Genomic DNA, 26,457 nt, shown 5'->3' with positions numbered 1-26,457 from the left:
TCTAGCAAAGGGTACTGAGAAGCAACAGCCAGTGATGTAGGAGGAAAACTTGGAAAGAGAAGTCTCCTAGAATCACAGTGAAAGAAGATTTTCAGGGGAGGGAGTGATTAGCTATGTCAAATGCAGTTCTCTCCTCAAATTCATCCACAAATGTAAGTGCTCATAAAACTAAATGTCTTCATTATTGTCTTTTCTCTCTCTCTTATGGCTTCAACTATGAACTTCATGAGAATTACTGTCAAGTCTAATGTTTTTGCCGCATTCTCATTCTCCTGAACTCCTGTCATAAATTTTCAAGTCCTTACTGGATAACTCTGCATGAAGTTTCCTTTGGGACTGCAATTCAGATGTATCAACCTTATTTAATTCTTCAGAGATGTTTTCTCCTTCTTATAGTCCACAACTTGGTTATGCATATCAGTCTACTGTGCTTAAAACTTTGCTTTTAGGGGCTGGCCTGGTGTCATAGTGGTCAACTTTGCGCGCTCCACTTCAGCGGCCCGGGGTTCATGGGTTTGGATCCCTGGTGTGGACCTATGCACCACCTATCAGGCTATGTTGTGGTGGGCATCCCACACGTAAAGAAAGTAGAGGAAGTTGGGCACCGATGTTAGCCCAGGGCCAATCTTTCTCAGCAAAAAAAGAGGAGGATTGGCAACAGATGTTAGCTCAGAGCTAGTCTTCCTCACCGAAAACAAACAAACAAAAAAACTTTTACCTTTTTTTTATTTTTCAATAGAACAAAAACTTGGTCTTTAAGTCTCATTGATTTTATAGCTGAAATTTCTTTCCTGTTAGACTTCCTTCATTTACTGATGCCACTTTTACATGTGCAATTTTCCTATATACTGTGATGTGATGACTTCATTGCTTTCAGATTGCTATCCAAATGCCTTACTGTGGTATTTAAGGCTTTGTGTGATTCTCATTCAGGAAAATAGATGAGGAACTTTTCTTCACTTTATCTTTTCCTTTATCTCTTCACCCCTTTGTCAGCTATTCAGGGCTATTCTTGCACTTTAAACAGAAAGTGCTATTTCAAGATTCCACATGCAGAAAGTGTGAGTGAGAAACACTCACACTGCCGTGTTATTGGAAATATCCTTGCTCCTTTCTTTGCTTATTCAATTCCTACTCAGCTTCAAGAGTGAATAATATCCAAGTATTATCTCCCTCATGAAATCCTTCCAGAGCTTTTCTCGATAATTATTCTCTTTACTCTGCACCTGCCTGCTTTCCTTCCTTCCCTCCCTCCTGTCTTCTTCCTTTTTTTTTTCATTCCTTCCTTCCCTCCCTCCCTCCTCCCTTCTTCCTCTGTTCCCCCTCCCTCCCTCCTTTCCTTCCTTCTTTCCTTCCTTCCTTCCTTCCTTCCTTCCTTCCTTCCTTCCTTCCTCTCTCCCTCCCTCCCTCCCTCCCTTTATATAATAGTTTTATCACATTGCCACATAGCCTATATTTTGATCTTTGTGTCTTTCATACCACGTCAAACTGTACATTCTTGGGTGCTGGAAACTTGGTCTCTTCTTCTTCTACTAAAATCTATAACTAAGCACCTTGAGTGTGAAAGATAAGTAATTAGTAGTTTTTTTTTCACTAAATATAATTATACTTCTAATTTACTTTTTTATATAAAGGAATAGAAAGATAATAGTTCTTAATATTATTTACTTTTACAATGTGTACACATACAAATTTCTATCCTTTCATCCTTCTTTTGTAAAGAGAAGCGCCAAAAGTTATTTGAGATACCCTGGTATTATTTTGTGTCATTCTGGAGAAAGAAAAGCATAAAAGGGCTAAATTTTACAACCATTCTCTTCTTTTTCCTCCTAATATTTTCCTAATATATTTCCTCCTAATATATTAATATTTGTTGAGCTTGGGGTTACTTAATGATTTTTTAAAAAAATTAATAGACTTTCTTTTTTAGACAAGTTTTAGGTTTATAAAAATATTGAGAAGAAAGTGCAGATACTTCCCACATTCTCTCCTTCCCCTACAGTTTCCCTGTTATTAACATCTTGCGTTAGTATGGTACTTCCGTTACAATTGATGAGCCAATATGGACACCTTAGTATTAATTAAAAGTCCATAGTTTACTTTAGGTTCACTTTTAGTGTTGCATATTGTATGGGTTTTGATAAATGTCTAATGACATATATCCACCCTTAGAGTATCATAAAGAATAGTTTCACTGCCCTAAAAATCCCCTGCACTCTACCTATTCAAGACTATCCTTTTTCCATTGAATTACCTTTGCTCCTTTGTCAAAGGTTAATTGGCTGTATTTGTCTGAGTCTATTTCTGAGCTCTCTTTTCTGTTCCATGAATCTATTTGTTCTTTCACCAGCACCACACTGTCTTGATTACTGTAGCTTTATAGTAAGTCTGTAGTCGGGTAGTGTCATTCCTCCAACTTTGTTCTCCTTTAATATTGTGTTGGCTATTCTCGGTCTTTTGCCTTTTTGTATAAAGTTTGGAATCAGTTTGTCAATAACTGATTAGCTTCCTGGGATATTGATTGGGATTGAGTTGAATATATGGATCAAGTTGGGAAGAACTGATATCTTGATGGTATTGAGTCTTCCTGTCCATGTATGTGGAATATCTCTTCATTTATTTATTTGATTCTTTGATTTCTTTCATCAGACTTTTGTGATTTTCCTCGTGTAGATCTTGTACATATTTTGTGAGATATATACTTAAGAATTTCTTTTCTTTCTTTTTGATGGTAGTATAAATGGTATTGTGTTTTTAATTCAAATTTCTGTTGTTCATCACTGGTATATAAGAAAGCAGTTGACTTTGTGTATTAGTCTTGTGTCCTGTAACTTATAATTGCTTCTTAGTTTCAGCAGTTTTTTTGCTGTTGTTGATTCTTTGGGATTTTCTACATAGTCAATCATGTCATCTGTGAACAAAGACAGTTTTATTTCTTCCTTCTCAATCTGCATACCTTTTATTTCCTTTTCTTGTCTTATTGTATTAGCTAGGAATTCTAGTACAAGTTGAAAAGGAGTGCCGAGAGGGGTCGTCTTTGCCTTGTTTCCAATCTTAGGGGAAAAACATCTAGTTTCTTCTCTTTAAGTTTGATGTTAACTGTAGATAATCTATATTAAGTTGAGGAAGTTCCCCTCTATTCCTAGTTTACTCAGAGTTTTTATCATGAATGGATGCCAGATTTTGTCTAATGCGTTTTATGTGTATTAATGTGCTCCTGTGGTTTTTCTTCCTTAGCCTGTTGCTGTGATGGATTTTATGAATGTTCAATGATATTTTAAATTAGTAAACTTATGTATACCAAAGGAGAAAAGTAATAATTTTTGCTACATACTTATGTTCAAGGAGTACATTTCTTTCACTATAAAAAATAGTGGTAGTTCATGTGGATACCCATTATAACTTTTATAATGTATTTTATTAAGGTTTAAAAACCATTTTTCAAAAGAGAATTAAATTCTGTGGTCCATCATTTATTCATTGTACATTAAGTTTGGAAAAATGAAGAATTCTGATATTATTTTACTGCCCTGCATTACAGTAACTAAAATACATTGCTATGGCTTTTTTTTTTTTGTCTCTGCTGAGTTCTACATAAACCTGTCATAAGCATTTGAATTGGCAAGGCAATCCTCAGAGACTGGTTGAGTGCTCTTCTCTATTTTTAACTTGTATAATTAATTCATTATCAAAATTTGATGTGACTGATTAAATTTCTTTTTATTTTTGTTGTTCCCTCTTTTGTTGTTCAGCATTTGTTACATATTCTAGCCTCTGGACAAAAATGAAACCAGAATGTGTTCAAAAAGTAGAACTCTAAGAGCAACATCCATTGTCTTCAATGCTTTAAAGTTGTTTGGTAAATGTTAAAAAAAAAAAAAAAGAAAAAGAAAATTCGTTTGGAGAGAAAAAAAGTGGTGTCTCTGGTGCTTCAGTAGTAATTGACTATGTAAGCTATTCAGTGTTAAAATAATATGCTGACTTCTTTAGGGCTTCCTTACATTGAAAAAACAAAAGTAGATTGAAAATGCTCTAATTGTTGTATTTGTAATTCAGGTATATGACAATTCTGTTGCTTGTAATTCACTGATCAAACTGAAGATTTTTGAGATGAGCCAAGTGCTCTCAAACACTCTGAATTTATTTCTAATTACCTTGGGAAGAAAACCAAGGAATCACTCACAATGTGGATATTAATTCCAGATTTAGGAACATGATTCAAGGTAAATAAGATTTTCTCTCAATTATTTATTGTGATATTTAATTTTATGTGTCAACTTGACTGGGCCACAGAGTGCCCAGATATTTGGTCAAACATTATTCTGGGTGTTTCTGAGAAGATGTTTTTGGATGAGTTTCACATTTAAATCGATAGACTGAATAAAGCAGATTGCTCTCCCTAATGAGGGTGTGTCTCATCTAATCAGTTCAAGGCCTGAATAGAACAGAAAGGCTGACTCTTCCGTGAATCAGAGGAAACTCCTCCTGCCTGACTGCCTTTGAGCTGAGCCATCAGTGATTTCTTGCCTTTGGATTAAAACTGAAACTTCAGCTCTTCTTGGGTCTCGAACCTCTCCCTTTTTGGACTAGAACCACACCATTGGCTCTCCTGGTTCTCAGGCCTTTGGACTTGGACTGGAACTTACATCATCAGATCTCCTGGGTCTCTAGCTTGCTAACTGCAGGTCTTGGGAACTGTCAGCCTCCATAACTGCATGAGCCAACTCCTTATAGTAAACTCTTTCTGTATAATTACATATGTATTTTTATATATATAAACATTTATATATGTTCATGTTTATCTATATCCTATTTTATATATATATAAAATATATCCTTTATATATTAGGATTTATATATATCTTATTGGTTCTGTCTCTGAAGAACCCTAATACAGTGATGAGAGACTCCAGACCTTCATTTCATCTAGCTGGCTCTCTCTGAGTTGAAAATTACCAATAATGTGGGCAGGCTCTTTTAGACTGGGGTTGGCAAACTATGGCCTGTAGGTCAACTCCAGCCCAGTGCCTATTCTGCTAAATAAAGTTTTATTAATCAAGACATGCACATTTTTTCACAAGTTGTCTATGGCTGCTTTCCCAGTTCAGTAGTGTGACAGAAACCATATGGCCCATGCAACCTAAAGTGTTTCCTCTCCAGCCCTTTACAGAAAAGTTTGTCAGGCCCTGTTTTAGACCACCCTTCCATGGTGGCAGTGAAAGTCTTGGATGGGCTGTCAGCCCCAACGGTCCTGGAGACACGTGGCAATCCTATACTGAGAGCCAAAAGTAGTGTGACAAAGCAGGTGACTTTAGAAGTAGATTTTTACAAGAGGGAGAAGGTGGTTAGGAAAAGAAGTATCTTTTTAATTTATATAATGTATACACTGTTTTCAGAGCTTGAGTTTTCTGTAGTTTCCTTTTACTCTCATGGTGTTTTGCAGTAGATGCCCAAAAAAGTCATGTGGATTTGTATGTGAATCACTTTATTTGACACATAGAACTACTGGAAGCAAAAGGAGTTATGTAGATGATGGCTGAAAAGGAATGCTAGAATCAGGACACCGTACGGTAGGGAGAGGCTAGCAAGGGGGTGGTCTGGGTTATGGCTTCATTTCCTACTTATGCTGTCCTGAGCAATTTTATAATTTAGGACTCATTATACCTTTGAATATAAACAAGTATATGACACTATTGTTGGTTCAATTCAACAAACAATATTGAGTCCTTAACTCCCTATGTGGAAAGATTGATCATAATCAATCACTGTCATCCACACCCTCAGAGCTACCATTTGCTGTGCAAAGATTCTTCCAAGTGGTCTGCTTGGGTTCTGTTGTCCTTTCCTTCCTCACAGTAATTCAGTGAAAATTAGCTTCCTTTTACATATGAAGAAATGAGGCACAAAGAAGTTAAGTAACTTTGTACAAGTTCATAGAAGGAAGTGACATCTTCAGAAAGTTAATAACAGTCAACTGTGGCAGTGATTTACCAACTTCTCGGTGCAAAAATGTGAACTAATTTCTGTGATGCCATCCGGTGAGGGCGCTCTGTGGCAACACTCACAATGAAAGAAAGTAGTTTCCTTATGGGGCCGAGGGGTCTCTTTACAGCGTTGGATCTTTTATTAATAATGTTTTATGATTCTGCACAAGTGCTTTTGTGTTTTGATATCCATTGACCTTCCCTTGAATCTGGTGTCATTGCTGCCATTTGCATTGAAATCTCCTGTGGAATTGTGTATCCTGTAAAATTTTCTTATAAATACATGCCAATATATGCCAGACTGTCAGGCTGTGAAGAGCTCTTAAGGACTTGTGCTTTTATTAGTATGCAAATGCTAATTTTTTCTGGGCCTCAGATTCTGAAGATGAGCTGTCCTGTCTGTCAAAGTGCCTGCTTTTTACTGAGAAATAAGTGATTTGACAATTGAGATGAAACTTAAATTGTATTTTATAGCCAAAAATACAAAAATAGCTCACTACTTTTATTTCAGTGGACAGTATTATAATACTTTATGAGAAGTGGAATTGATGACATAATAGGAAGAATTTGTACTTATTAAAAGAATAAGCTTAAAGGGTCTCTTCAGGCACTTTTGTGTGATCAGCCTGAAATATGAGTTCCTTAATGAGGCATATTATATTGGGGGATAATGTTTTATGTAGATATGACTTACAGCCTGAAGCCTAGGATTTTTCAAAGTACCGTTCAGCAAGGCACATACTATTAGTTATTAGGTGTGCATATTTTAAAAATTCCTGTTCAGTGAAACTACAGTGACTTGGACTTTTTCTGATTTATGAGGTGGAAGCTTCTTTTATAAAATTCTGTTACAAATAATATCAGTGTCCAGTTATTTTAACAACCTAACTTTGTTTTGGTTCATTGCAAAAATAGTCTGCAGTGAACAGAGGGCTGCACAAGTGCTTTTGTGTTTTGATATCCATTGACCTTCCCTTGAATCTGGTGTCATTGCTGCCATTTGCATTGAAATCTCCTGTGACGATGACCTCGGAAGGTGCTATTGCTATGGGTCTGTTTAACTCCTCAGAGAGTCTTTCTCCCTTCTCAGTCTTGCTATTGGTAAAGGCACTGCTATGAAGATCATTTAGTTGTGTAAGTTTAAATATGGTCTCTAATACCATTTGATAAACTTGTTGGTCTTTAAAACAACTGTTTTCCTGGACTCTGATTTGCTACTTGAGACACATAGCAGGGAAAAGAGACGATCCCTTCGTAGAACAGGTGTATTTCTCCAGGAGGCCAATTTCTAGATAAGTTTGAATGCCCTTCGTGCCATTTGCAATGGACTGAGATCCTCATTATATTTAGTGTCTTGACATTGTGATGTCAATTTTCAGTCTGAAGTAGCCTGTAAAGACTTGATTAGACAACCATTGAGATTCTGCACGTCTTATATTTATATGGGGGAACTCTGTATAGTAGCAAAGATTCCCCAATTGGCAACAAAGCATGGTAAGCAGTCATCAGATTCTCTACACCTGCCAGTGAAGCATTTAAAAAAAAATAAAGAGAAATAATTAAAGGCCGAAGTCCCTTCAGGAGACAAATATTCAAGAAAGTCAACCAGATAAAGCTAAAAATATTTCAGGTAGGAAGAAGGATCCGACTTTGCTTTTGACTTTATATTTGTGTTTTTAAATATGAATTTACCCCTAAATTAAAAATATCATTAGAGTTCTACTTATATAAAGAATAAATGTTCATTGTTAAATCAATCAATAATGGAAACATGATGAAAGAGAGTAAAACATTTGAATGGTAATTCTTCATATCGTTTATTATGTATAATATTTTAAATAGACATTATTTTTGCCATTTGTATCTTAGAGTCCATTTTATTTTATTTTCAAGCTTAATTCCTAAATGCTTTTTCTTATGTAATTAATATTAATAGCTTGGAGTTCATTATTCAGCAACTTTCTCCGTGCTCATACAGATAATATATCTGCATATATACATATATACATGTATATGATAGGTTTATAATGACTTGTTGTACAGAAAATGTATATTATTTTCACTCCTGCATCTTATTTATCTTACTTAACAGTACATCATAAAATCCTTTCCTCTGTTTATTTTCTGTTGGCTTATTTTGTTCTCTATTTAATTTCTTCAGACAACTCTTTAGTTCCTTTGTTTTCATTATTTCTTCTTTAATAATTAAGGGATTGCCGGCTAAATTTTTTCAAAGTTTACCTGTGAATCATAGATTTGTTGTGAATTGTTCTTCTCTTCTATACGCTATCTACATTCTAGGTAGAGTGTAATTTCTATTTCTTCTTTGACCTATGAATTATTTAGGAGAGTTTTTTAATTTTCCAAGTTAATTTTTTTCTCTTTTTTAGTATTTATTTCCAAATTTTATTGGTTATAATCAGAAAATGTGATGAGTAAATAGCTTTACTTTTACAAAAAATCTGATAAAGTTTTCTTTGTGGCCAAGTACAAGATCTTTATTAAAGGTCTGATTGATTTAAAAATCTATATTTGTGTGTATCTATGTATGTATGTATATGTGTATATATATGTATGTATACACACACACATACACATCATATACACAAACATTACATCTGTATTTTGTCATTCATTATTTTTCAAGCGTATACTCAGAGATTCTGGTTTAATTGGTCTGAGAATTGTCTGCGCCTTGGAGTTTTTAAAGCTTTCCAGGTGATTCTAATATACAACCAAGACTAAGAATCACTGCCCTACTGAAATAATGGTTCTAGCCAGTGGTTCCCAGAATGTGGACCAGCTGCATCAACATCACCTGAGAACTTGTTAGAAATACAAATTCTTGGGCCTCACCCAGATCTACTGAATCAAAAACTCTGGGGGTGAGGCCCAGGAATCTGTATTTTAACAAGCCTGCAAGATGATTCTAATACTCAGTAAAGATTGAGAACCACCAATCTATATCAGTGGCTTAACATTGCGGGTGATTTTGTCCCCCAGAAGATATTTGGTAATGTCTGGAAACATATTTGTTTGTCACAACTGGGGCGGGGGGAAGGGGACGGCTACTGTTGACATTTGGTTGGTAGAGGCCAGGGATGCGGTAAGCATCCTTCAATGCACACGACAGCCCCCCACAGCAAAGAATTATCTGGCCCCAAATGTCAGTAGTGCTGCTGCTTAGAAACTGATCTAGACCATGGTTTCCAAACCTTGGCTCCCCATTACAACCAGCTGGAGAACTTTTAAAAATCCTGACTCCAGGGGCCGGCCCGGTGGTGTAGTAGTTAAGTTTGTGCTCCACTTCGGCAGCCTGTGGTTCGCAGGTTTGGATCCCGGGTGCAGACCTACGCACCACTCATCAAGCCATGCTGTGGTGGTGTCCTGCATGCAAAATAGAGGAAGATTGGCACAAATGTTAGCTCAGGGACCATCTTCTTTAAGCAAAAAGAGGAAGATTGGCAACAGATGTTATTTCAGGGCCAATCTTCCTCACACACACACACACACAAAATCCTGGCTCCAAGTTTGGTTTAATTGGTTATTGGTGAAGGCATAGCATCAGGATTTTTAAAAGCTAACCACGTGATTATGTCCACAGCCATGACTGAAAATCACTGCTGTGGACACTGGTCATTGGTGTACCCGAAACTCGTAGGTTGTAATGGATGGATCAGGATGATCTTGAACCTGCTGATCAATTTTAACATAAAAAGATAGACGGTAGTCATTATTACCTCCTGATGTGACGTAATAGGAAGTACAAAACACCAATTTCTGAAATGGTCATGCCAAAAAAATCAAACTTGAACCTGAACAAGCTTGTAGATTAGAGGTACATGTTAAAAAACCCTGTAAGGATGTCATCAGCAAAATCCAGAGTGTAGAAAGTACTCCAGGACGGATTGTTTTCAACAAGTAAATGGCAAGAAGGACAAAAAAGAGAGGAAGAGAGAACTGTTCTAGAATAAGAGAAATTTAAGACACCTAACCAATTTGTGCATTTTATTTGAATCGTGGTTTGAAAACACAACTGAAAAAAAAAAAGACATTTTTGAGACAATTGGGAAAATATGAACATTGGATATTTCATAAAAACAAATTATATATTTATATATATATATTTTTAGAGTTGTACACGGAGGAGTAACTGGTGATGATAGGTAAAGCAAGATTGGCCTTATGTTGATTGTTTTTGAAGCTATGTGCTGGGTTTATGGGGGTTTATTATAATATTCTTTCAACTTTTATGTGTATTTGAAAAGTTTCACAACAAAAATATAATGAGAAGGAATATCTAAGTAGGTAAGAGGAAAAGCAGGTGAGAATGGTGTTAGAAATACTGTCAAGACAGTAGCGGTTTCCACAGTGTTAATAAAATAATAAATCCATTGGATTTGGGAATGTGAAAGTCATTTGATGATCTTCATAAAATCAGTTTCAGTGGAGAGGTGGGTCTGAGCAAGCTTGGAGTCACTGAGAACTGAGAGGAGGTGATAATGAGGCAGAGAAGAGGTGGGAAGGAGAGGAAAATAGGCCAGACATGTTATTATGTTTGAGGCAGGACAGGGATATATGTGTTTGAATGATGAAAGAGATCCAACAGAGGGCAGATAGTGAGTACTTGGGAAAGAAATGGTGTGTGCATAAGCTTTGGTTTCCTTAGAGCAATGTCAAGGAGTGGGCACAGAGACCAATGTATATATATTCCTTAGCCTCACGTCTGGCATAGTAACAAATTGTTATGAGAACTTTGGAATTTAGATATTTGTGACATACATCCATAGAAATTTCTCTTTTTGCATGTGTGACCTTTTTTTGATATTTATATTTTTGGTGACATTCATACTTTTATCATTTTGCAGATTATTATATTAAAACATTAAAATTAATGTGTTCTTACATTTCTTTAAAATGTTTTAAATATCTAGAACAGAATTCAGAACTGCAGATAATTAGATGCATGTGTTGAAATAGTAATATATTAAACTACACCTAAACTCATAGCTGAGTACTTTTATGGACTTAAATGAATAAGGTAAATGTATTCACTGGAGAGAGAGATGGTCAGAGGAGAGGGAGAAAGAGAGGGAATGAATGGGATTAGAGGGAGAAAATGATGAGAGACTGTTTAAATCAAATGTTTATTCAGAGCAAACTTATGTTGATCACTGTTATTGTTATTTTGGTTATTTTTATTTCCAGCTATATTGTCTCCTGCCAAAAAGTATGACTTGAACTGTTTATCCAAAGGCTTTCCGTTGGCTTTTCTCTTTAATTGGCTTGAAAAATTGAGTCCAAGAATGAAACATGTTAAAATTGGGCTTTTATTTTTTTAACAGAACTGTTCATTATGAAGGTGGTGCTGTATCTGTTCATGCACGTTCCCTGTGGAGACTAGAGACACTAAGAGTTGCGTAAGTAGAGCCTCTAAATACAGCCTAATGAGCCAGGGGTACAAAATACTTCTAGTGCTCTTGACTTGCTAACGACTACAGCGAACAAGCAAATGAAACACTGAGGAAGTGGTGGAGAGTTTCTCTCTCCTCTTTCTCTTTCCTCTTTCTCTTTCCACCTACTTTATTTATCTTTCATTAGCCTAAATTCACCAGGTGGTAAGCAATAATTTTATACAATCTGCTTTTGTCTTTGGCCTCATTTGTTTTTGTAGCATCATCTCATCCTAGTCTGTGCATCTCCTGGCAGAAGGTGCTACTGGGACAGAATGATGTAAGGTTTGGAGACAGGACATATTGTTTGCAAGCCAGTCACACATTTCAGGTCTGACAGACTCTGGATTTAATCTTCTAAAGGCGCATATACACAGGGGAAACTTGACCATGAACGAAGGTACAAGAGTCGTTACTGATAGTCACTATCTTTGCTTAGAAAAAGCTTGAAAACCTAGTGAGAAATCTGGATTAACACACCAAGTCACCATGTATTCATTATAGAAATAAGAATTTATATATTTATATATATATATGTATTCTTTTTAATGATTCAAAAAGCTGTGTAGAGACTGACTTAGTTCCCTTAAATAAATGCAATATTGATGATAAAGGTGTCATTTTGAACTATTTTAAATAGAATTAAAATATCAGTCAAATTTTTAAAAAAAATATTACTGGAAGATTCAGTCCTTTGCCTAAGAAGCAATAAGTTTTCAATGTATTTGTTCCCTATTATATTATACTTTAAAGAAATTATTGATTTAGGATTATAGAGTCCATGGGTGGGAGTAGGGAACTATCTTAGTGTAAAACAGCTGTCTTTGTAGATCTAATATTTTGAGATTAATGCTTATCTAATGATGATTAAAATAGTTTAGTGGTCTTCAGTTGTTTTTGCTTACATATCTCATATAATAATTTTGAAAAACTTTGTATATCCTTGAACATTGTAAGGTTTGACATGGAAATTTTTTCATTATCAGTTTAAAGAGATAACAGAGTGTAACAGTGTATTATAAGTAGTGATATTTTAAAATAAAATGGTTACATCACTCTTTTAAAAGTATTCCATTGATTCTAAGTACTGCTGTGATTCAATACCCATCTTTGTTTATTTAAAAATACTTGAATGTGGTCTTCTTTAACAGTAAAATTTGCATATTTTTCCTTTTTCTCATTGAAATCATATTTCTGTTACTCTCCCATGACAGAATTTTGTCCCAATCATATTTTTTTATGAGGGAAAGACTTTTCCTGCTCACTCTATCATACTCCTATGCAACACAAATATGTATGTAAATTAAATTTATTTTTTTATTTCCTATGATAGTAAATCTGTAATTTTAAAAAGTTCTTCTATATTAACCTCATTAAATATTAATTAATTGATAATATTAAATTCCTTCTATATAAATACATGGTTGATTAAATTCACCTAAATATTAAAACTTTTGATAAATATTGTAACTTGTAAGTAAAATTTTATTAGAAATCCATCTCTTTTTTTTTATTTTTTTTTAACAATTTTATTTATTTATTTTTCCCCCAAAGCCCCAGTAGATAGTTGTATGTCGTAGCTGCACATCCTTCTAGTTGCTGTATGTGGGACGCGGCCTCAGCATGGCCGGAGAAGCGGTGCGTCGGTGCGCGCCCGGGATCTGAACCCGGGCCGCCAGTAACGGAGCGCGCGCACTTAACCGCTAAGCCACGGCCGGCCCAGAAATCCATCTCTTAATAAGATAGAAAAAGAAGAGGCAACCTTATAAAGCAAAAGAAGGAAAACATAGCTTTTATGTACTTCATAAATTATTCATAGAATTTAGGGAAAAGGGCTTTAAATATGTACATGTATTTCCTTTACCTTGTGTGTTATTATAAATAGACAGCTTAGTTAGAGAAATGAAATAGCCAATAAAAGTGAAGTTTAGTGAGGTTTTGTTGCCTTTATAACACAGATTCCAGATGTCTTCAAATTTATAGGTATACCTACACTTCATGATTGTGTGCTTAAAGAAATGGATTTTCTTTTTGAGCAAACAAGCCCCTAAATCTGTCTCAATTTATAGATAGAGAAAAAGGGAAGCATGAGAGCTTCTGCAAACCTGAGAGGGCTTCATTTTTATTGTCAACAATATAATAGATGAACTGTAATTACGTAAATCCAGATTGTTCTGCACACCTTGCTATGCACACCTAAGACTATCTTGTCTTGATTCTGTTTCTCTGCTGTTGCCTAATGTTTGAAATTTGAAATAGAAAGTTTGGAGTTTAACTTTAAATTTGGATAACTGATAAATAGAAATGGCCTGGTCTCATGGTCACCAGAGCTGAAAGGGGGCACGTTACTAACGATACTAGTGACTTGTGGTTATGCTGATTGCCTCTCAGACTCCAGATGACACCAAAGGGAACTTGACAGCAAAAGGCAGAGCAGGTAGTATTTCAACCATTTGAAAGATTGAAGAGAGATGTTTTTATTTTAACTCTGTGGCCCTTGATTTATAGCCTTTCAGCATCCCGTCTACAGTAGGAAATCAGGAGGTTCATATGTAATGAATATAATTATTTTATAGTTTTTTTTTTTCTAGATTCTGCTGAATCTTTGAACTACTTTGGCTTCATTGTAAATGTACAAATTATATTGTATTTAAATTACATGTTATATGCAATGGCCATATAATTAGTAATTTTTCTTTATGCTTAGGAAATGATAGTCAAAGAGCCTGCTTATATTTATAACAGAACTTTATTTCCAAAAGTCAGTGTTTCTATTATAATATTTGGGATATTCTATGTTTTTTTTCCTCCAACAAGGCCCCAAACTATGTATTCATTATAATTTATGTAGCCCAGTCATTATATTTTTTATATAGCATACTTAAAAAAAAAAAAATTAATGTTGTCAAAAGTTTTTCAGTGTCATGACCATTTTAATAAAGCAAGTTTTAATTTAGGGAGTTAAGTATAATAGGAAACACATTCCTGTATTTTACCCCAATGAAAAGTTGTAAGAACATTGTAAGTAGGATATATGTTAGTTTCTGTAACGGGAGTTATCATTGCAATTAAAAATATGCATTATGTAAATTTCAAATCCCACTTTCTTCTATGTTACAAATAAACAAAATCAAAGGTTGACATATCATGAAGAGTGAGCAAATACTCCCCATTCCCTTTAAGTTAATTTCAAGTAAACCTAGATAATAGATGGGGAACAGTTTTCTGATATGTTACTGTAGGAAATTGCTGTGTATAACTCCATTACTATTACTACTTTCAGCTTTTACTAAATATTATTGTCTTGCTCCTCGATTCTCCTAGGCTTGTCCTCTTTTCTTCTGGGCCATGAGCATATGAGACCAGCTAATTTGAGTGCCCATAAGCTACAGAAAGTGTGCCTAGACTTCAGAATGCTTTGCTGATAACTGGCCAAATTCCTTCCATTTCTAACAGAATCTCCTTAGTGATTTGAAAGGAGCACTTGTATATATGAGCCCTATTAAATAGATTTGAACATGGTATCCAGAATACTCTCTAGAAATTTTAATAAAAAGTATGTATTTGGTCAAAATGTTGGACTATTTTGAAAATGAAGTTATTTTCTATGATGATTAAGATGAGTCATTAGAAAAAATATTCAAAAGCTTCCTCAAATAATGGAAATGAATATTAAAAATAATTGTGTTTTTTCATAGTATCTGCCAAGAATAAACTTAATTTTATAAGTGGGGAATAAATAAAGCTTGTTTATTACTGGACTAGAAATGCTTTAATATGCTGTTGTTGGTAAACAAACTTTAATTTCATTTTTAAGACAATACTGTGTTATTATCAGGGTTTATTGGTACATGGTTATTAACTTAGTTTGGGAACTTGTCCAAATTAATCATCTTTATAAACAAATCCATTTAAAAAATGAATTTGTTACAATATCATTCTACTGTTAATTCTCCATGCTAATATCTCAAGTCAAAAATCAAGGTTAGGAAAATAGCACCTTAATAGCACTTATAGTTACAGAAAACTTATAGAAAACAGACTTATGGTTTACTAAGATTGGTGAATTTGAAAAAGTACTCTCAATTTGTAGACTACAAAAATTTTTAATGAATTTATATTAAAACAAGTTTATTAATTAATAATAAATATTAATCATATTGAAATCCTCTATATCTTTACTTTTTATCTGTTTGACATTACATAGTGATAAAAGCTTCTACTATAATTGTCTTTTTAAAAAATCATCCTTGGGGTCGGCCCGGTGGCGCAAGCGGTTGGGTGCGCGCGCTCCGCTGCGGCGGCCCGGGGTTCGCTGGTTCGGATCCCGGGCGCGCACCGACGCACTGCTTGGTAAGCCATGCTGTGGCGGCGTCCCATATAAAGTGGAGGAAGATAGGCACCGATGTTAGCCCAGGGCCGTCTTCCTCAGCAAAAAAAGAGGAGGATTGGCGGATGTTAGCTCAGGGCTGATCTCCTCACAAAAAAAAAAAAAAAAAAAAAAAAATCATCCTTGCATTTCTTTCTTTTGTTTCATTTTCTGTTTGTCATTGACGCATGAAGCTTCATGACATCCATTCTTTGTAGAGTAGGTCTTTTCTCTTTAAAAAATACCTGACAGCATCCCCTTTATGCTTTTTGCCTTGAATTCTAATTTGTCTAATAGCAACTTTACCATCACTATTTCTTTTTGATTTTGTATGCACAGCAAATCTTTTCCAATCATTTATTTTTAGTTTTTTTTAAATTATTTGATTTTTAGCATGTTTCTTATCAGTAATAAGAGGCGATCCTCACCTCGCACATTACCACATTAACTGAAAGTCATTCATCTCAGAACCTTGTTTTCACTCTGCACTTAGCGAGTACAAGGTTCCGATACGCACAACTTTCAGTTAACACGGTACTGTGCAAAGTGAGAATGATCTCTATCTTAATTTTTCTTTTCTACCCTATTTGAAAGTCATTATTTATAAAAGCAGATTTTAATGATCATAACTTTGCTTTTTATCTTTTTTCTGTAACCTTAGTTTATATTTTCTGTTTATTGCATTTTATTTTTCTTTCCTTTTTTCCCTTGATCTTTTCAGAGTTCTCATTTTCTTGGTTTGTCTTTTTTGCTCATTGGTTTTTAATGATATCAGCGTTCCACATTATTGAAATTTGAAGCATAGGAATAGATTTCTTTTTTCAGGTAAATATATACTTTAGTTTATATATATGAGTTCCAATTAATCATAATTAGGCATTGAGTATAAAACCACTACTTTTCAAGTCTGTGCAAATCCAACAAAAGTTTTTAACTAGTAAATTTTAAAGTATTATTTAAACTTATAATTTCTGTATCTGTGGCTAATGATTAGAGATTAACTTGGAACACAAGTTCTTAGTCATCTTTGTGTGGAGTAGTGTATGGTATGGATGGATTACATTTAAAGTCAGAAGACATTGAGTTAAATTTCACTTCTACTTACTATTAGCTGCGTAACATTAAATATTACCTAATCGTGCCAAATAACCATTTTGGTATTTGTGAAATGAAATTAATACCAGCAACATCATAAGGTTTTCGAGAACATTCGATAAGACAATATATGCAAAGCACCTTTGTTTGTTGTCTTACACATAGGTGTTAACTGCTATTTCTCCTGAGATTGTGGATGCTGTTGGATCAAGTCTTAACTGTTTTTGTTAGGTGGAGTGGAAGCCACATAAGATGGGGCCAGCCCTTCCGACTACGCCACGTCACAACAGGAAAGTACTTGAGTCTCATGGAAGACAAAAGCCTTCTGCTCATGGACAAAGAAAAAGCTGATGTAAAATCAACAGCATTTACCTTCCGATCTTCCAAGGTAAGACAGGAGATATAATTTTGGATTTCCTGTAAGTGTGTCCCGCCACATTTCCTTTGATGTTAGAAATACAACAAGAAGTGATGTGAGCGTGTTTCGTGTGGATTTCTAAATTCCCACTTTCTCTTCCACGCATTCCTCTCATGCTCTTGTTGCATGGCCACATGATGGTAAAGCATACCAGAACCTTTCTCTCAAAGGCACATTTGCACATCCGCTCTCATACACACACTTTTCTTCTTACGTCCGATGAATCATTTGTAAGGACAAAACCTCTAGGAGAACCCTTAAGATCTTAGATGAGAATCTCTCTGAACCAGATGATGAGTAGAATATGAAAGAATAAATGCATATCCTAGTCAAGTGGGAATGCTGGTGCTCCAGCACAGCTGCCCACTCAGTACCTCGTGAGTGGTTCCTAACTCACCAACCCCATGGTGCAGTGGATTCCTAATCATGCCTCAGCAAAATAACGAATGTTCTGAGTGGTGAAGTGTCTCAGGAATAGTTGAAAATAGCACAGGTTCAACTGAAAAATGCCAGTCATCTATTGTATTCATTTTTATGATAATTGTGTATATTTCTGTCCTTATTTTAATAAAGAATGAGAAATTTGGGCATAATGATAGGAATGGAGTTGAATTACCAGTTAGCTTTTTTCTCGGAAGCTTTATACCCCTGTTATAGATAAAAGTAAGTTTGGGCGAGACCAGGAGTAACTCCGAAAAGACAGTAGCTTGAAGCTACATCCCTAATGTCTTTCTCTCAGGACTCCTGCTTTGGAGTAAACAGAATGGTGGAAGATGCTTCTGATTCAGTGAATTCCCCAGAGATCTCCATCTCCAGGAAAGACAGCCAGTGTAGTCTCTATTCTCTATGGTGAAAATAGACAAAGCTGGTCAACTCCAATGGATAATCTTAGACAGGATCTTCATATATTATATTTGTTGTGTGGACCCGTAGAGGGGCTCTGAATGAGGTACTTCAGTGGACATCAGGTGGGCAGTTTCTCCTTATCTCTGTAGTTGGAAAGCACAGTTGATCTCATTGTGAACAGACTTGGTGCTGATGGACTTCCTCCTCAAGCGTAGCTAAGCAGAGGAGTGGAAATTTGCTAGTTTATCCACTGATAGCATTTCAATCCAAAAAGACAAAAATTCAGTCCACTAAAGAGGAATCAGTTATCTGATGGTGGAAGCTCTTTTCAAGTAGAAAAGATGTTACCTATGAAAATGACATATAGCTTGATGGCAGAAAATTAGAAAAACTAAAAGAAATGCATGGCATCCTAGAAAAATGTAATTTACCGAAATAAAATCCCAAAGAAATAGAAGAACCTGAACAGGCATATCACAATGAAAGACATGGGGAAAGTTTTTTAAGATAGAGCATTTAAAAAGGCAAAATATATCTAATAAAAATTGGAGGATAAGGAGAGAAAGTCAAAGGTACAGTATGTGTTCCAATTGCCTCCTATGAAATAGTTAGAACTTAAATAATATCTCTTTAAAACTTAAAAATTCACATAATAGAAACAAGATATTTGACAGTTAAAACGTAAACACTGAGATATTAAAAAAAAATTTACTAAATAAGGTGACGGAAGAATGGGGAGTTGGTGAGAAAAGGAGAAAAACACTACCCTCATCATCGTACATAATCCAGCCTAGTGAAAGGAGGCCATAGACACGCACACGGCCACAGAGACGCACTGTCAACAAAGAAAATAGACCACATAGTGAATGACTGGGAAAAAGATAAATATAAACACAGAATACCTGAGTATGTCAGAGTGAAGACCCAATCTATTTGCCTTATCAATAGATATAAATGGGCTAAAATCACAATTTAAAATAAAAATTTCATATGGAATCATGAGGTATAAATTATGCTGACATTTAGAGACACACCTAAAACACTTTATTTGGAAAGGTTGCAAATGAAAAGATGGCTAATGGAATACCAGGAAGATATAAACAAAAAGAGAGACGAGAATCTAATCTTAATATCAGATGAGGAGGAATTCAGGCAAAGGAAAGCATTGAGTGAGACAAAGAAGGATACTGTATAGTATTAAAGAGTACAATTCACTGAAGATATAACAGTTACAAAATCTATGTACCAAGTAAAATAACATAGTATTAATATTCATAAAACAAAACCTACTTGTCCAAGTCACTGGGCTGGGAGTGCAGAAGAGCCAGTGAGTGCCAGGTTATCTCTGCCCCAAACCACGTAACCACGGTGGGTTTAAATAACCAGGCCTTAGCTCCAGGCCTGGAATCCTAAGCTGGTTTGTTCACTCATTCACCCCCAGATTGTCAGGGCTGCCACAGGAGCCCCGAGACCTTGCAGGACCTCACACAGCTGAAGCATCGCTCCACCCCTCCGTAGGCTCCCAGGCAGCAGCCTGACTCTCTTGTCGAACTATGGTCTCCAAAAGTCCTCCTGTTGCTATAGAAAGCTGAATACTGGCACAGTTTTTCTCTTCTCGTTCTTTCTGTAACAATCCTAATTCTCCAGGAGGTAAATGGATGCCTCTGTCAAAACAGGGGCTAGTTTATTCAAATAGAAATGCAAATGCAAATGGGAAAAGTATATTAACATATTTCAAAACTTTCTTGCATACATATAGCCATTGATCTAGCAATCTATGTTTTTTTTTAATGAGTGGTGGTGTCTTACAGAAATAAAATAAAATCTGTGCAAGTTAATGTCATCATTCTTTGACATGGCAAAAAACTGGAAAAGACCCAAATATTCACCAAATATATTTGATAGCTAAGTGGTATTACCTACCAGAATATATCGACCAGAAAAGATATCCACGATAATATTGTTGAGTGAAAAAAGAGCAAGTTGTGGGACCAGCCTGGTGGCATAGTGGTTAAGTTCATGTGCTCTGCTTTGGCAGCCCAGGGTTCACGGGTTCAGATCCTGGGTGTGGACCTACATACTGCTCCTCAAGCCATGCTCTGGCAGCATCCCATATACAAAGTAGAGGAAAATGGGCACGGATGTTAGCTCAGGGATAGTGTTCCTCAAGCAAAAAGAGGAAGATTGGCAACAGATCTTAGCTCAGGGCCAATCTTCCACACACACACACACACACACACACACACAAAGCAAATTGTAATGTAATAAAAAAATCTCATTTTTTTAAATTAAAAAAGAAATCCTCGTGTGTCTGTTTATATATCATTATATGATACATATGGAAGGATCTACACTAACCTTTTAATTTTGAGTACTTGAGAAAGATCAAAATGGAAGGTTTATGAGAATATGAATGCAGGGGAAAATTTTTTGTTTAACTAAAAAAACAAATCTTTGCGTTCTGTTTTGCCTATTACAATAGCCTGTTTCTTTTGTAACAACAAAAAAAAATCAGTTAAAAAAACAGCTAATGCACTGATATTCTTGAACATAAATTTTGTGCACATTTTTGATTTATTTTTTGGGATGGATTCCTAGAAATGGAAATATTGACTCAAAAGCTCTGAATATTTTCAAAAGCTCTTGATAAAAATTCTTGCCCAAAGCAATAGCTTTTGAAATATTTTTCTCCCAATATCTCTGCTAATATTCTGTCAATGTTAGAGTGTTGCTTGCTTTTAAAGAATTTTACTGGCCAGATCCTTCTGTGGTCTCTGCTTAGGAATTCTGCTTCTGTGTTTTGGCAATTGTGTGATGTCATGGCTTATACTGATGGCAGAGAGACGGAGGATCCCAACGCTGCTTTTGAATCTGCTACTCAGTTTCTCTAAAGCTCCTCTCCTGCCTGGTACTCATTTTCGGAACCGCTCTGATATAATATAAGGTTGTTAATCCCTTGCTGTCATACAGTCCACTCATGTAATTCACAGTGATTATTACAAAGGATAACATGGTTGAGGGTAGTGAAGGTGGAGATGAAATCCAAGAAAACGTTTTATTTTTAAAATCACCTTCGAATTTTAATTTTATTTTATTTATTTATTTTTTGTGAGGAGCTCAGCCCTGTGCTAACATCTGCCAATCCTCCTCTTTTTTTTTTTTTTTGCTGAGGAAGGCTGGCCCTGGGCTAACATCCGTGCCCATCTTTCTCCACTTTATATGGGACGCCGCCACAGCGTGGCTTGCCAAGCAGCGCGTTGGTGCGCGTCCGGGATCCGAACCAGTGAACCCCGGGCCGCCGCAGCGGAGAGCGAGCACTTAACTGCTTGCGCCACTGGTCCGGACCCCGAATTTTAATTTTAAAATCATTGACAGATTAGGTAATAAAGTTTTTTTTCCATGAGGTAGAGACAGTAACTCTTTCTATTATTTCTTTGTAAAATTAATTTTTTTATTTATTTAATGCATAGTCATATAGAAAACCTTAAAAGGGAATACAAAAATGTGGTAAGGAGAAAATTAAAATTATGTACAATTCATCACTCAGAAACAATTCTATCGTGTGTTTGTGTATTACAGTTTTTAGCAAATATATACATATTTTGATAATAGGGCTAATTATATACTATATTGTATTTAGTTTTTATTTAATATACTACTGTATTCCTTATTTAATAGAATTCTGAGAATATAATTCAACATTCTATTATGTAGATTTATCATAATTTTTTCAGCTACTTCCTTATGTTTGAATATTTAATTTTTAGTTTTGCACCTGTAAATTGAACATTTTGTCTCTGTATATTTCTGTATGTTGCTGACTGCTCCCTTTTTGGAAGTTGAACTATTTGGTTCAATAATATGAAACTTTTAAGTAAGGTTTTTGATTTTGGAAGATCTCAGAGGCTGGAGGACTGTGACTGTTTTATACACCATACAATGGTGCCTGCCACTTAATGGGTCTGGTAATGCTTCAGTGAACAAGCGCTCCTAGCCAAAGGATTCTTCAGAAATTTGTGCCAGTATTCATTCTAAGCAGCAGTGTCTGAAAGTTTACATTTCTGTGCAACCTCATCAACAGATAATTGTTAAAAATTTTTGCTAATTCTGATAAATAAAAATCAATCATATCTTATTTTATATTCTATGGATTTTAAGTTAATCTCTTTTACTGTGAAACTCACATAATTTTAAAGGCGTATTGTAATGTTTGTAGTATGCTAATGAATGACATGTATTCCCCGAAGAAAGCAGTTTTTAGAAATTGCTTCTTTTCATTTCCCTGAACACATGTGGCTTTTACAAGCAAATGAATCTGAACAAAACATTCCTACACTTTGTACTCTGTCTCCTAGAGTAATGGCTTTAGTCTTCTCTTTTGGTGTGTGACTTCCACAGTTTAGTCTCAAATGTATTTCAGATTATTTAAGGTATTTTAAGTATCTTAATATATGTGTCTTATATGTATATTCCTCACATATATTTCAAATGAGCTCCTAATCCTAACTAATATGGACCAAAATAGGAACAATAGCAATAACATGTCCCAGATTGTGGACTTTTGAACTTACCAGTAAAATTTATTATAAAACTGAACATGGATATATTCAGTTGGGAATGGAAAGGAATTCCTTATTTTTCAATGAGTTGGAGTCGTGTAGAGAAACTTGATTCTCCTGACTCTCTTCTCTCAGAAGAAGAAGGGGGAGGGATGGGTTTTTTCTATGCCCTCTACCCCTCTACCAAATTCTTTGAAACTCCCCCATGTCATAACTTGAGCTCTCTCTAATCATGGTTAGCATCTTCTAATTGGCCTAGGGCTGGATATAATGACTTAAGAATTTTAAAAGTGACTTTTGCTCACAACAATGCCTGATTTCCAAGACTAGTCTACAGCTGGTGACTCAGATTCCCATTTGGTTAGTCAAAAGTAGAAGAGTGACTTTTTAAAAAGTTTTTTCTGTAATAATAATAGTAATCTTTACCAAATCAAATTAGCACTTCTGGCTAAATTAGTCTCTTTGGAATGCATAGTACTCTCCTTACTGTATTTTGAATGTTTCAGTTTTTAAGTTCTGATTTTCAGAAGTTTGTAGATAACCAATAACTCTGTAAGGGAAGTAGAACTGTAATTGAAATTAAAACTCTGTGTGTGTGTGTGTGTGTGTAATATCTTACACAGTAGTGTGTGATTCTTGTGTAATATTTTAACTAATTTTGATTTGGTAAAACATCTTTAAAAATAGAAAATGTTTATGATACTAGAAACATAGTTCAAATCTAACGCCACGGTCTTGGAAAAACTGCTGGAATTGACATACCATAATTTGATAGCTTAATTTTATTGAAAATAAGTTACAAAATACCAACTGGTATCCCAGGAAAAAATAAGTGGCACAGAAATACACTCACATATACAGATACGTTGTGAAAAATTAATGAGTTATTAATAGTAGTGATTGTAATGTTTAAAATATAAACTCATTTTAATTGGAAGAAACGTAGCCTGATGAAATTAAAATCTATTCATGATGAAAATTGTTCTCTACAATTACATGATACAGAAGCATTGAACTTAGAACCAACTAAAACAGAATAAAAGTAGAGTCCTTGATTAAAGAGGAAATTATATATTTTTAAAATAAAATATTGTTTTTATATTGTCAACATTTTAGAGAAAATGGTGTAGCTAAACAGTTTCTCTCATCCTTTTGTTAATTATCACATTTGGTCATGGCCTCTGGTCTTTGAAATATATATTGGATTCACTTAAATGTATAGTCAATGCTTTTTTTCCCCCTTAGTGCCATTGATAGGTTGATAATGCTTGCCATACCTTTACATATTTTTGTTATACTATTTCCAATGAAAATAATGAATACTTAAAGTTCTGGAAGGCAAAGACATTTTTTTTAGTGTAACATATTTCTTCGATTCTGGGTATACTAGAATTGTGCAATTAATAAATGACTATTAATTGACATATTTATTGTGTTGCAAATCAAGTTTTCGTTATTGATGAAAAATTAAACTTTTCTAGGTCAGTTGAAAATACCAACTTTTATCTTGGATTTAGAAGTATTGTTTTGGAAATTTTGAACTGAAAATCATCTCTCATGAACCCTTGCATTTCTGTTAGCCTTCCCTTAAATATAACTGTGTGAGACGTCTTTGAAAGTATAAGTATATTTTTGAAATTTTACAAATCATTAAGTTCATTCTTCCTTAAAATTATAAGTGAGAATGGCTTTAAAAACCTATTTTACTAGTTAATATAAGGAATATTTCCCTTGATTGTCATTTAGATGTGTTTGACACTAATATGAACACTCAATAGCCAATCTCAAATTCAGGATTTGACAGAAGACTCAACAATTGTTGATAAGTATATATATTCAGAATAAACAAAATAAAGTAGATAATAGTTTATAATATAACCTATTTTGGTGCTCTCTTTTTTTCCCCAGCTTTATTGATATATAATTGACTTATAATAAGTGTAAGGTGTACAATGTGATGATTTGATATACATGTATATTGCAAAAATGATATGTTGGCCCTCTTTTAAAGAAAACATTTTACATAGTGAAGAATTCACTTTGATTCATGTAAGTTTTCTTTGATCTGTTCTTCACTTTCTCTACTCCTAGAACTTTCCACCATCACTTTCAAGTGTGTTGAAGTGTCAGCTTTAATAATAAGATAGGTCTTTCCAATCACATATGTATTATACTCTCCCCAAGATGTAATTATTTTAGCTTAAAATACCACTAAAATATTCCTCTGTCAGTGATGTCCTCCGGTTTTCCCTCTCCCATGCACCATAAATAGAAATCTTTTGCTGTTGAAATGATGGAATACCAACCTCAAATAAGACTGCCAATGAGATCACAAGGATTATGGAGCAAATAGCAAAATAGAAAGAACTAAACGTTTTTAGGACATGATTTTTATTTTTAGTATGTTATTTTTATTTGGGATTTTTATTCTTGGTTCAAAAAATGTTTAAGATATTTGAAAACACACACACTCATACAATGAAAATAAGAGTAATGGTTAACAATTTCTTATGAGCCAAATAATGTGCTAAGCACCTTACATGCATTATCTCATTTAATCCTAGTTCAACCCTATGAAGCGTAGATACTATTTTTAATCTTCCTTATGCAGATGAGGAAACTGAGGCTTAGATAAGTTATGTGGCAGATTCACACTTTGAACCTAAGTAGTAAAACTAAAGCCTTTTTAAATAATAAAACTAAAGATTTAGTAATAATAATAGCAGATAGAAAAGATATGTTGTTCACCTGTGATCATCTGTTACAGTTGTTCAGTGATTGATTGATATCTAAAAAATAAAAGCAAAATGGAGAACTGGTAGTGTTTTTTCTTATCAAAATATTTATACAAAGTTGTCAATGGAAATGAATTTTGCATATAATCAGGATTAAGTTCAAAATAAATTTTTTGCTGTAACCTTTCTCAAGGGATATTATAGCACGATAGAAAATAATGCCAACTATGGTTTTACAGAAGATATAGAAATTCAGTTATAGTTTTTATGCTGATCCTTTTTAATGGCAGTAAGCATGAGAGTGAGCTCCTTGAATCCTTCCGTCGGTACAATGAGGTTTATTAGTCAGAGTTGAGCCAGAGAAGCTGAACCAGTATGAGATATGTATATATTAACGGATTTATTATGTGGATTTGCTTTATGAGATTGTGAGGCCTGATTGAGGAAGCCGAGAGTCTGTAGTGCAGGTGGTCTGGAAAGGAAGATCATGAGCAGGGTGGAACCCCATGGGCACTAGCTGTTTGTAGTCTCTGAGCTCAGGGAAAGCCTAAGCTCTCTGATTAAGTATCACTCACCCAGGATAATTTCCCATTTGATTTTCTCAAAGTCAATTGATTAGGAATCTTACTTATATCCACAAGATCTCTTCACCTTTGCATATAACGTAACCTAATCACAGGAGTGAAATGCCCTCATATTCATTGGCCCAGCCCACACTCGGGGTAGGGGTTGGGGGGTGGCTTACACAAAATATTGGAGGGCTTCTCCTAAGGCTCTGTGACCTTGTTTCGCTGCTGCTATGGAACCCCCTCAAAGACTCTCGCAGCACAAGAAATGTTTTAAATCCCTTCTCTCCACAAACCTGCTCACCAGTGTCTCCTCATGAGATTTCTGAACACCAGGGATAAAGAAAGCTATATATTTTTTGGCAGCTCTGCCCTGGATGGTCTAAGGTTGGCCTGGCCTGTCAGCCCCAGTAATTTCTCTGACCCTGTAGC

The 26,457-nt window shown here is 34.9% G+C and overlaps 1 protein-coding gene across 1 annotated transcript in view; it reads left to right on the top strand.

Moving 5' to 3' along the window:
• The window catches only part of RYR2 (ryanodine receptor 2), a 683,573-nt gene that overhangs the window by 301,478 nt on the left and 355,638 nt on the right, over positions 1–26,457 (top strand). The window contains exons 10-11 of the mRNA XM_058542954.1: positions 11,330–11,404; positions 17,133–17,289. Of these exons, the coding sequence (XP_058398937.1) occupies positions 11,330–11,404; positions 17,133–17,289 (232 nt within the window). The remainder of the gene's footprint in view (positions 1–11,329; positions 11,405–17,132; positions 17,290–26,457) is intronic.

Source organism: Diceros bicornis, chromosome 6 (assembly GCF_020826845.1).
Source record: "Diceros bicornis minor isolate mBicDic1 chromosome 6, mDicBic1.mat.cur, whole genome shotgun sequence".
Lineage (NCBI taxonomy): Eukaryota > Metazoa > Chordata > Mammalia > Perissodactyla > Rhinocerotidae > Diceros > Diceros bicornis.
Note: the sequence above shows the minus strand (reverse complement) of the source record. Positions and strands in the feature narration are given on the sequence as shown.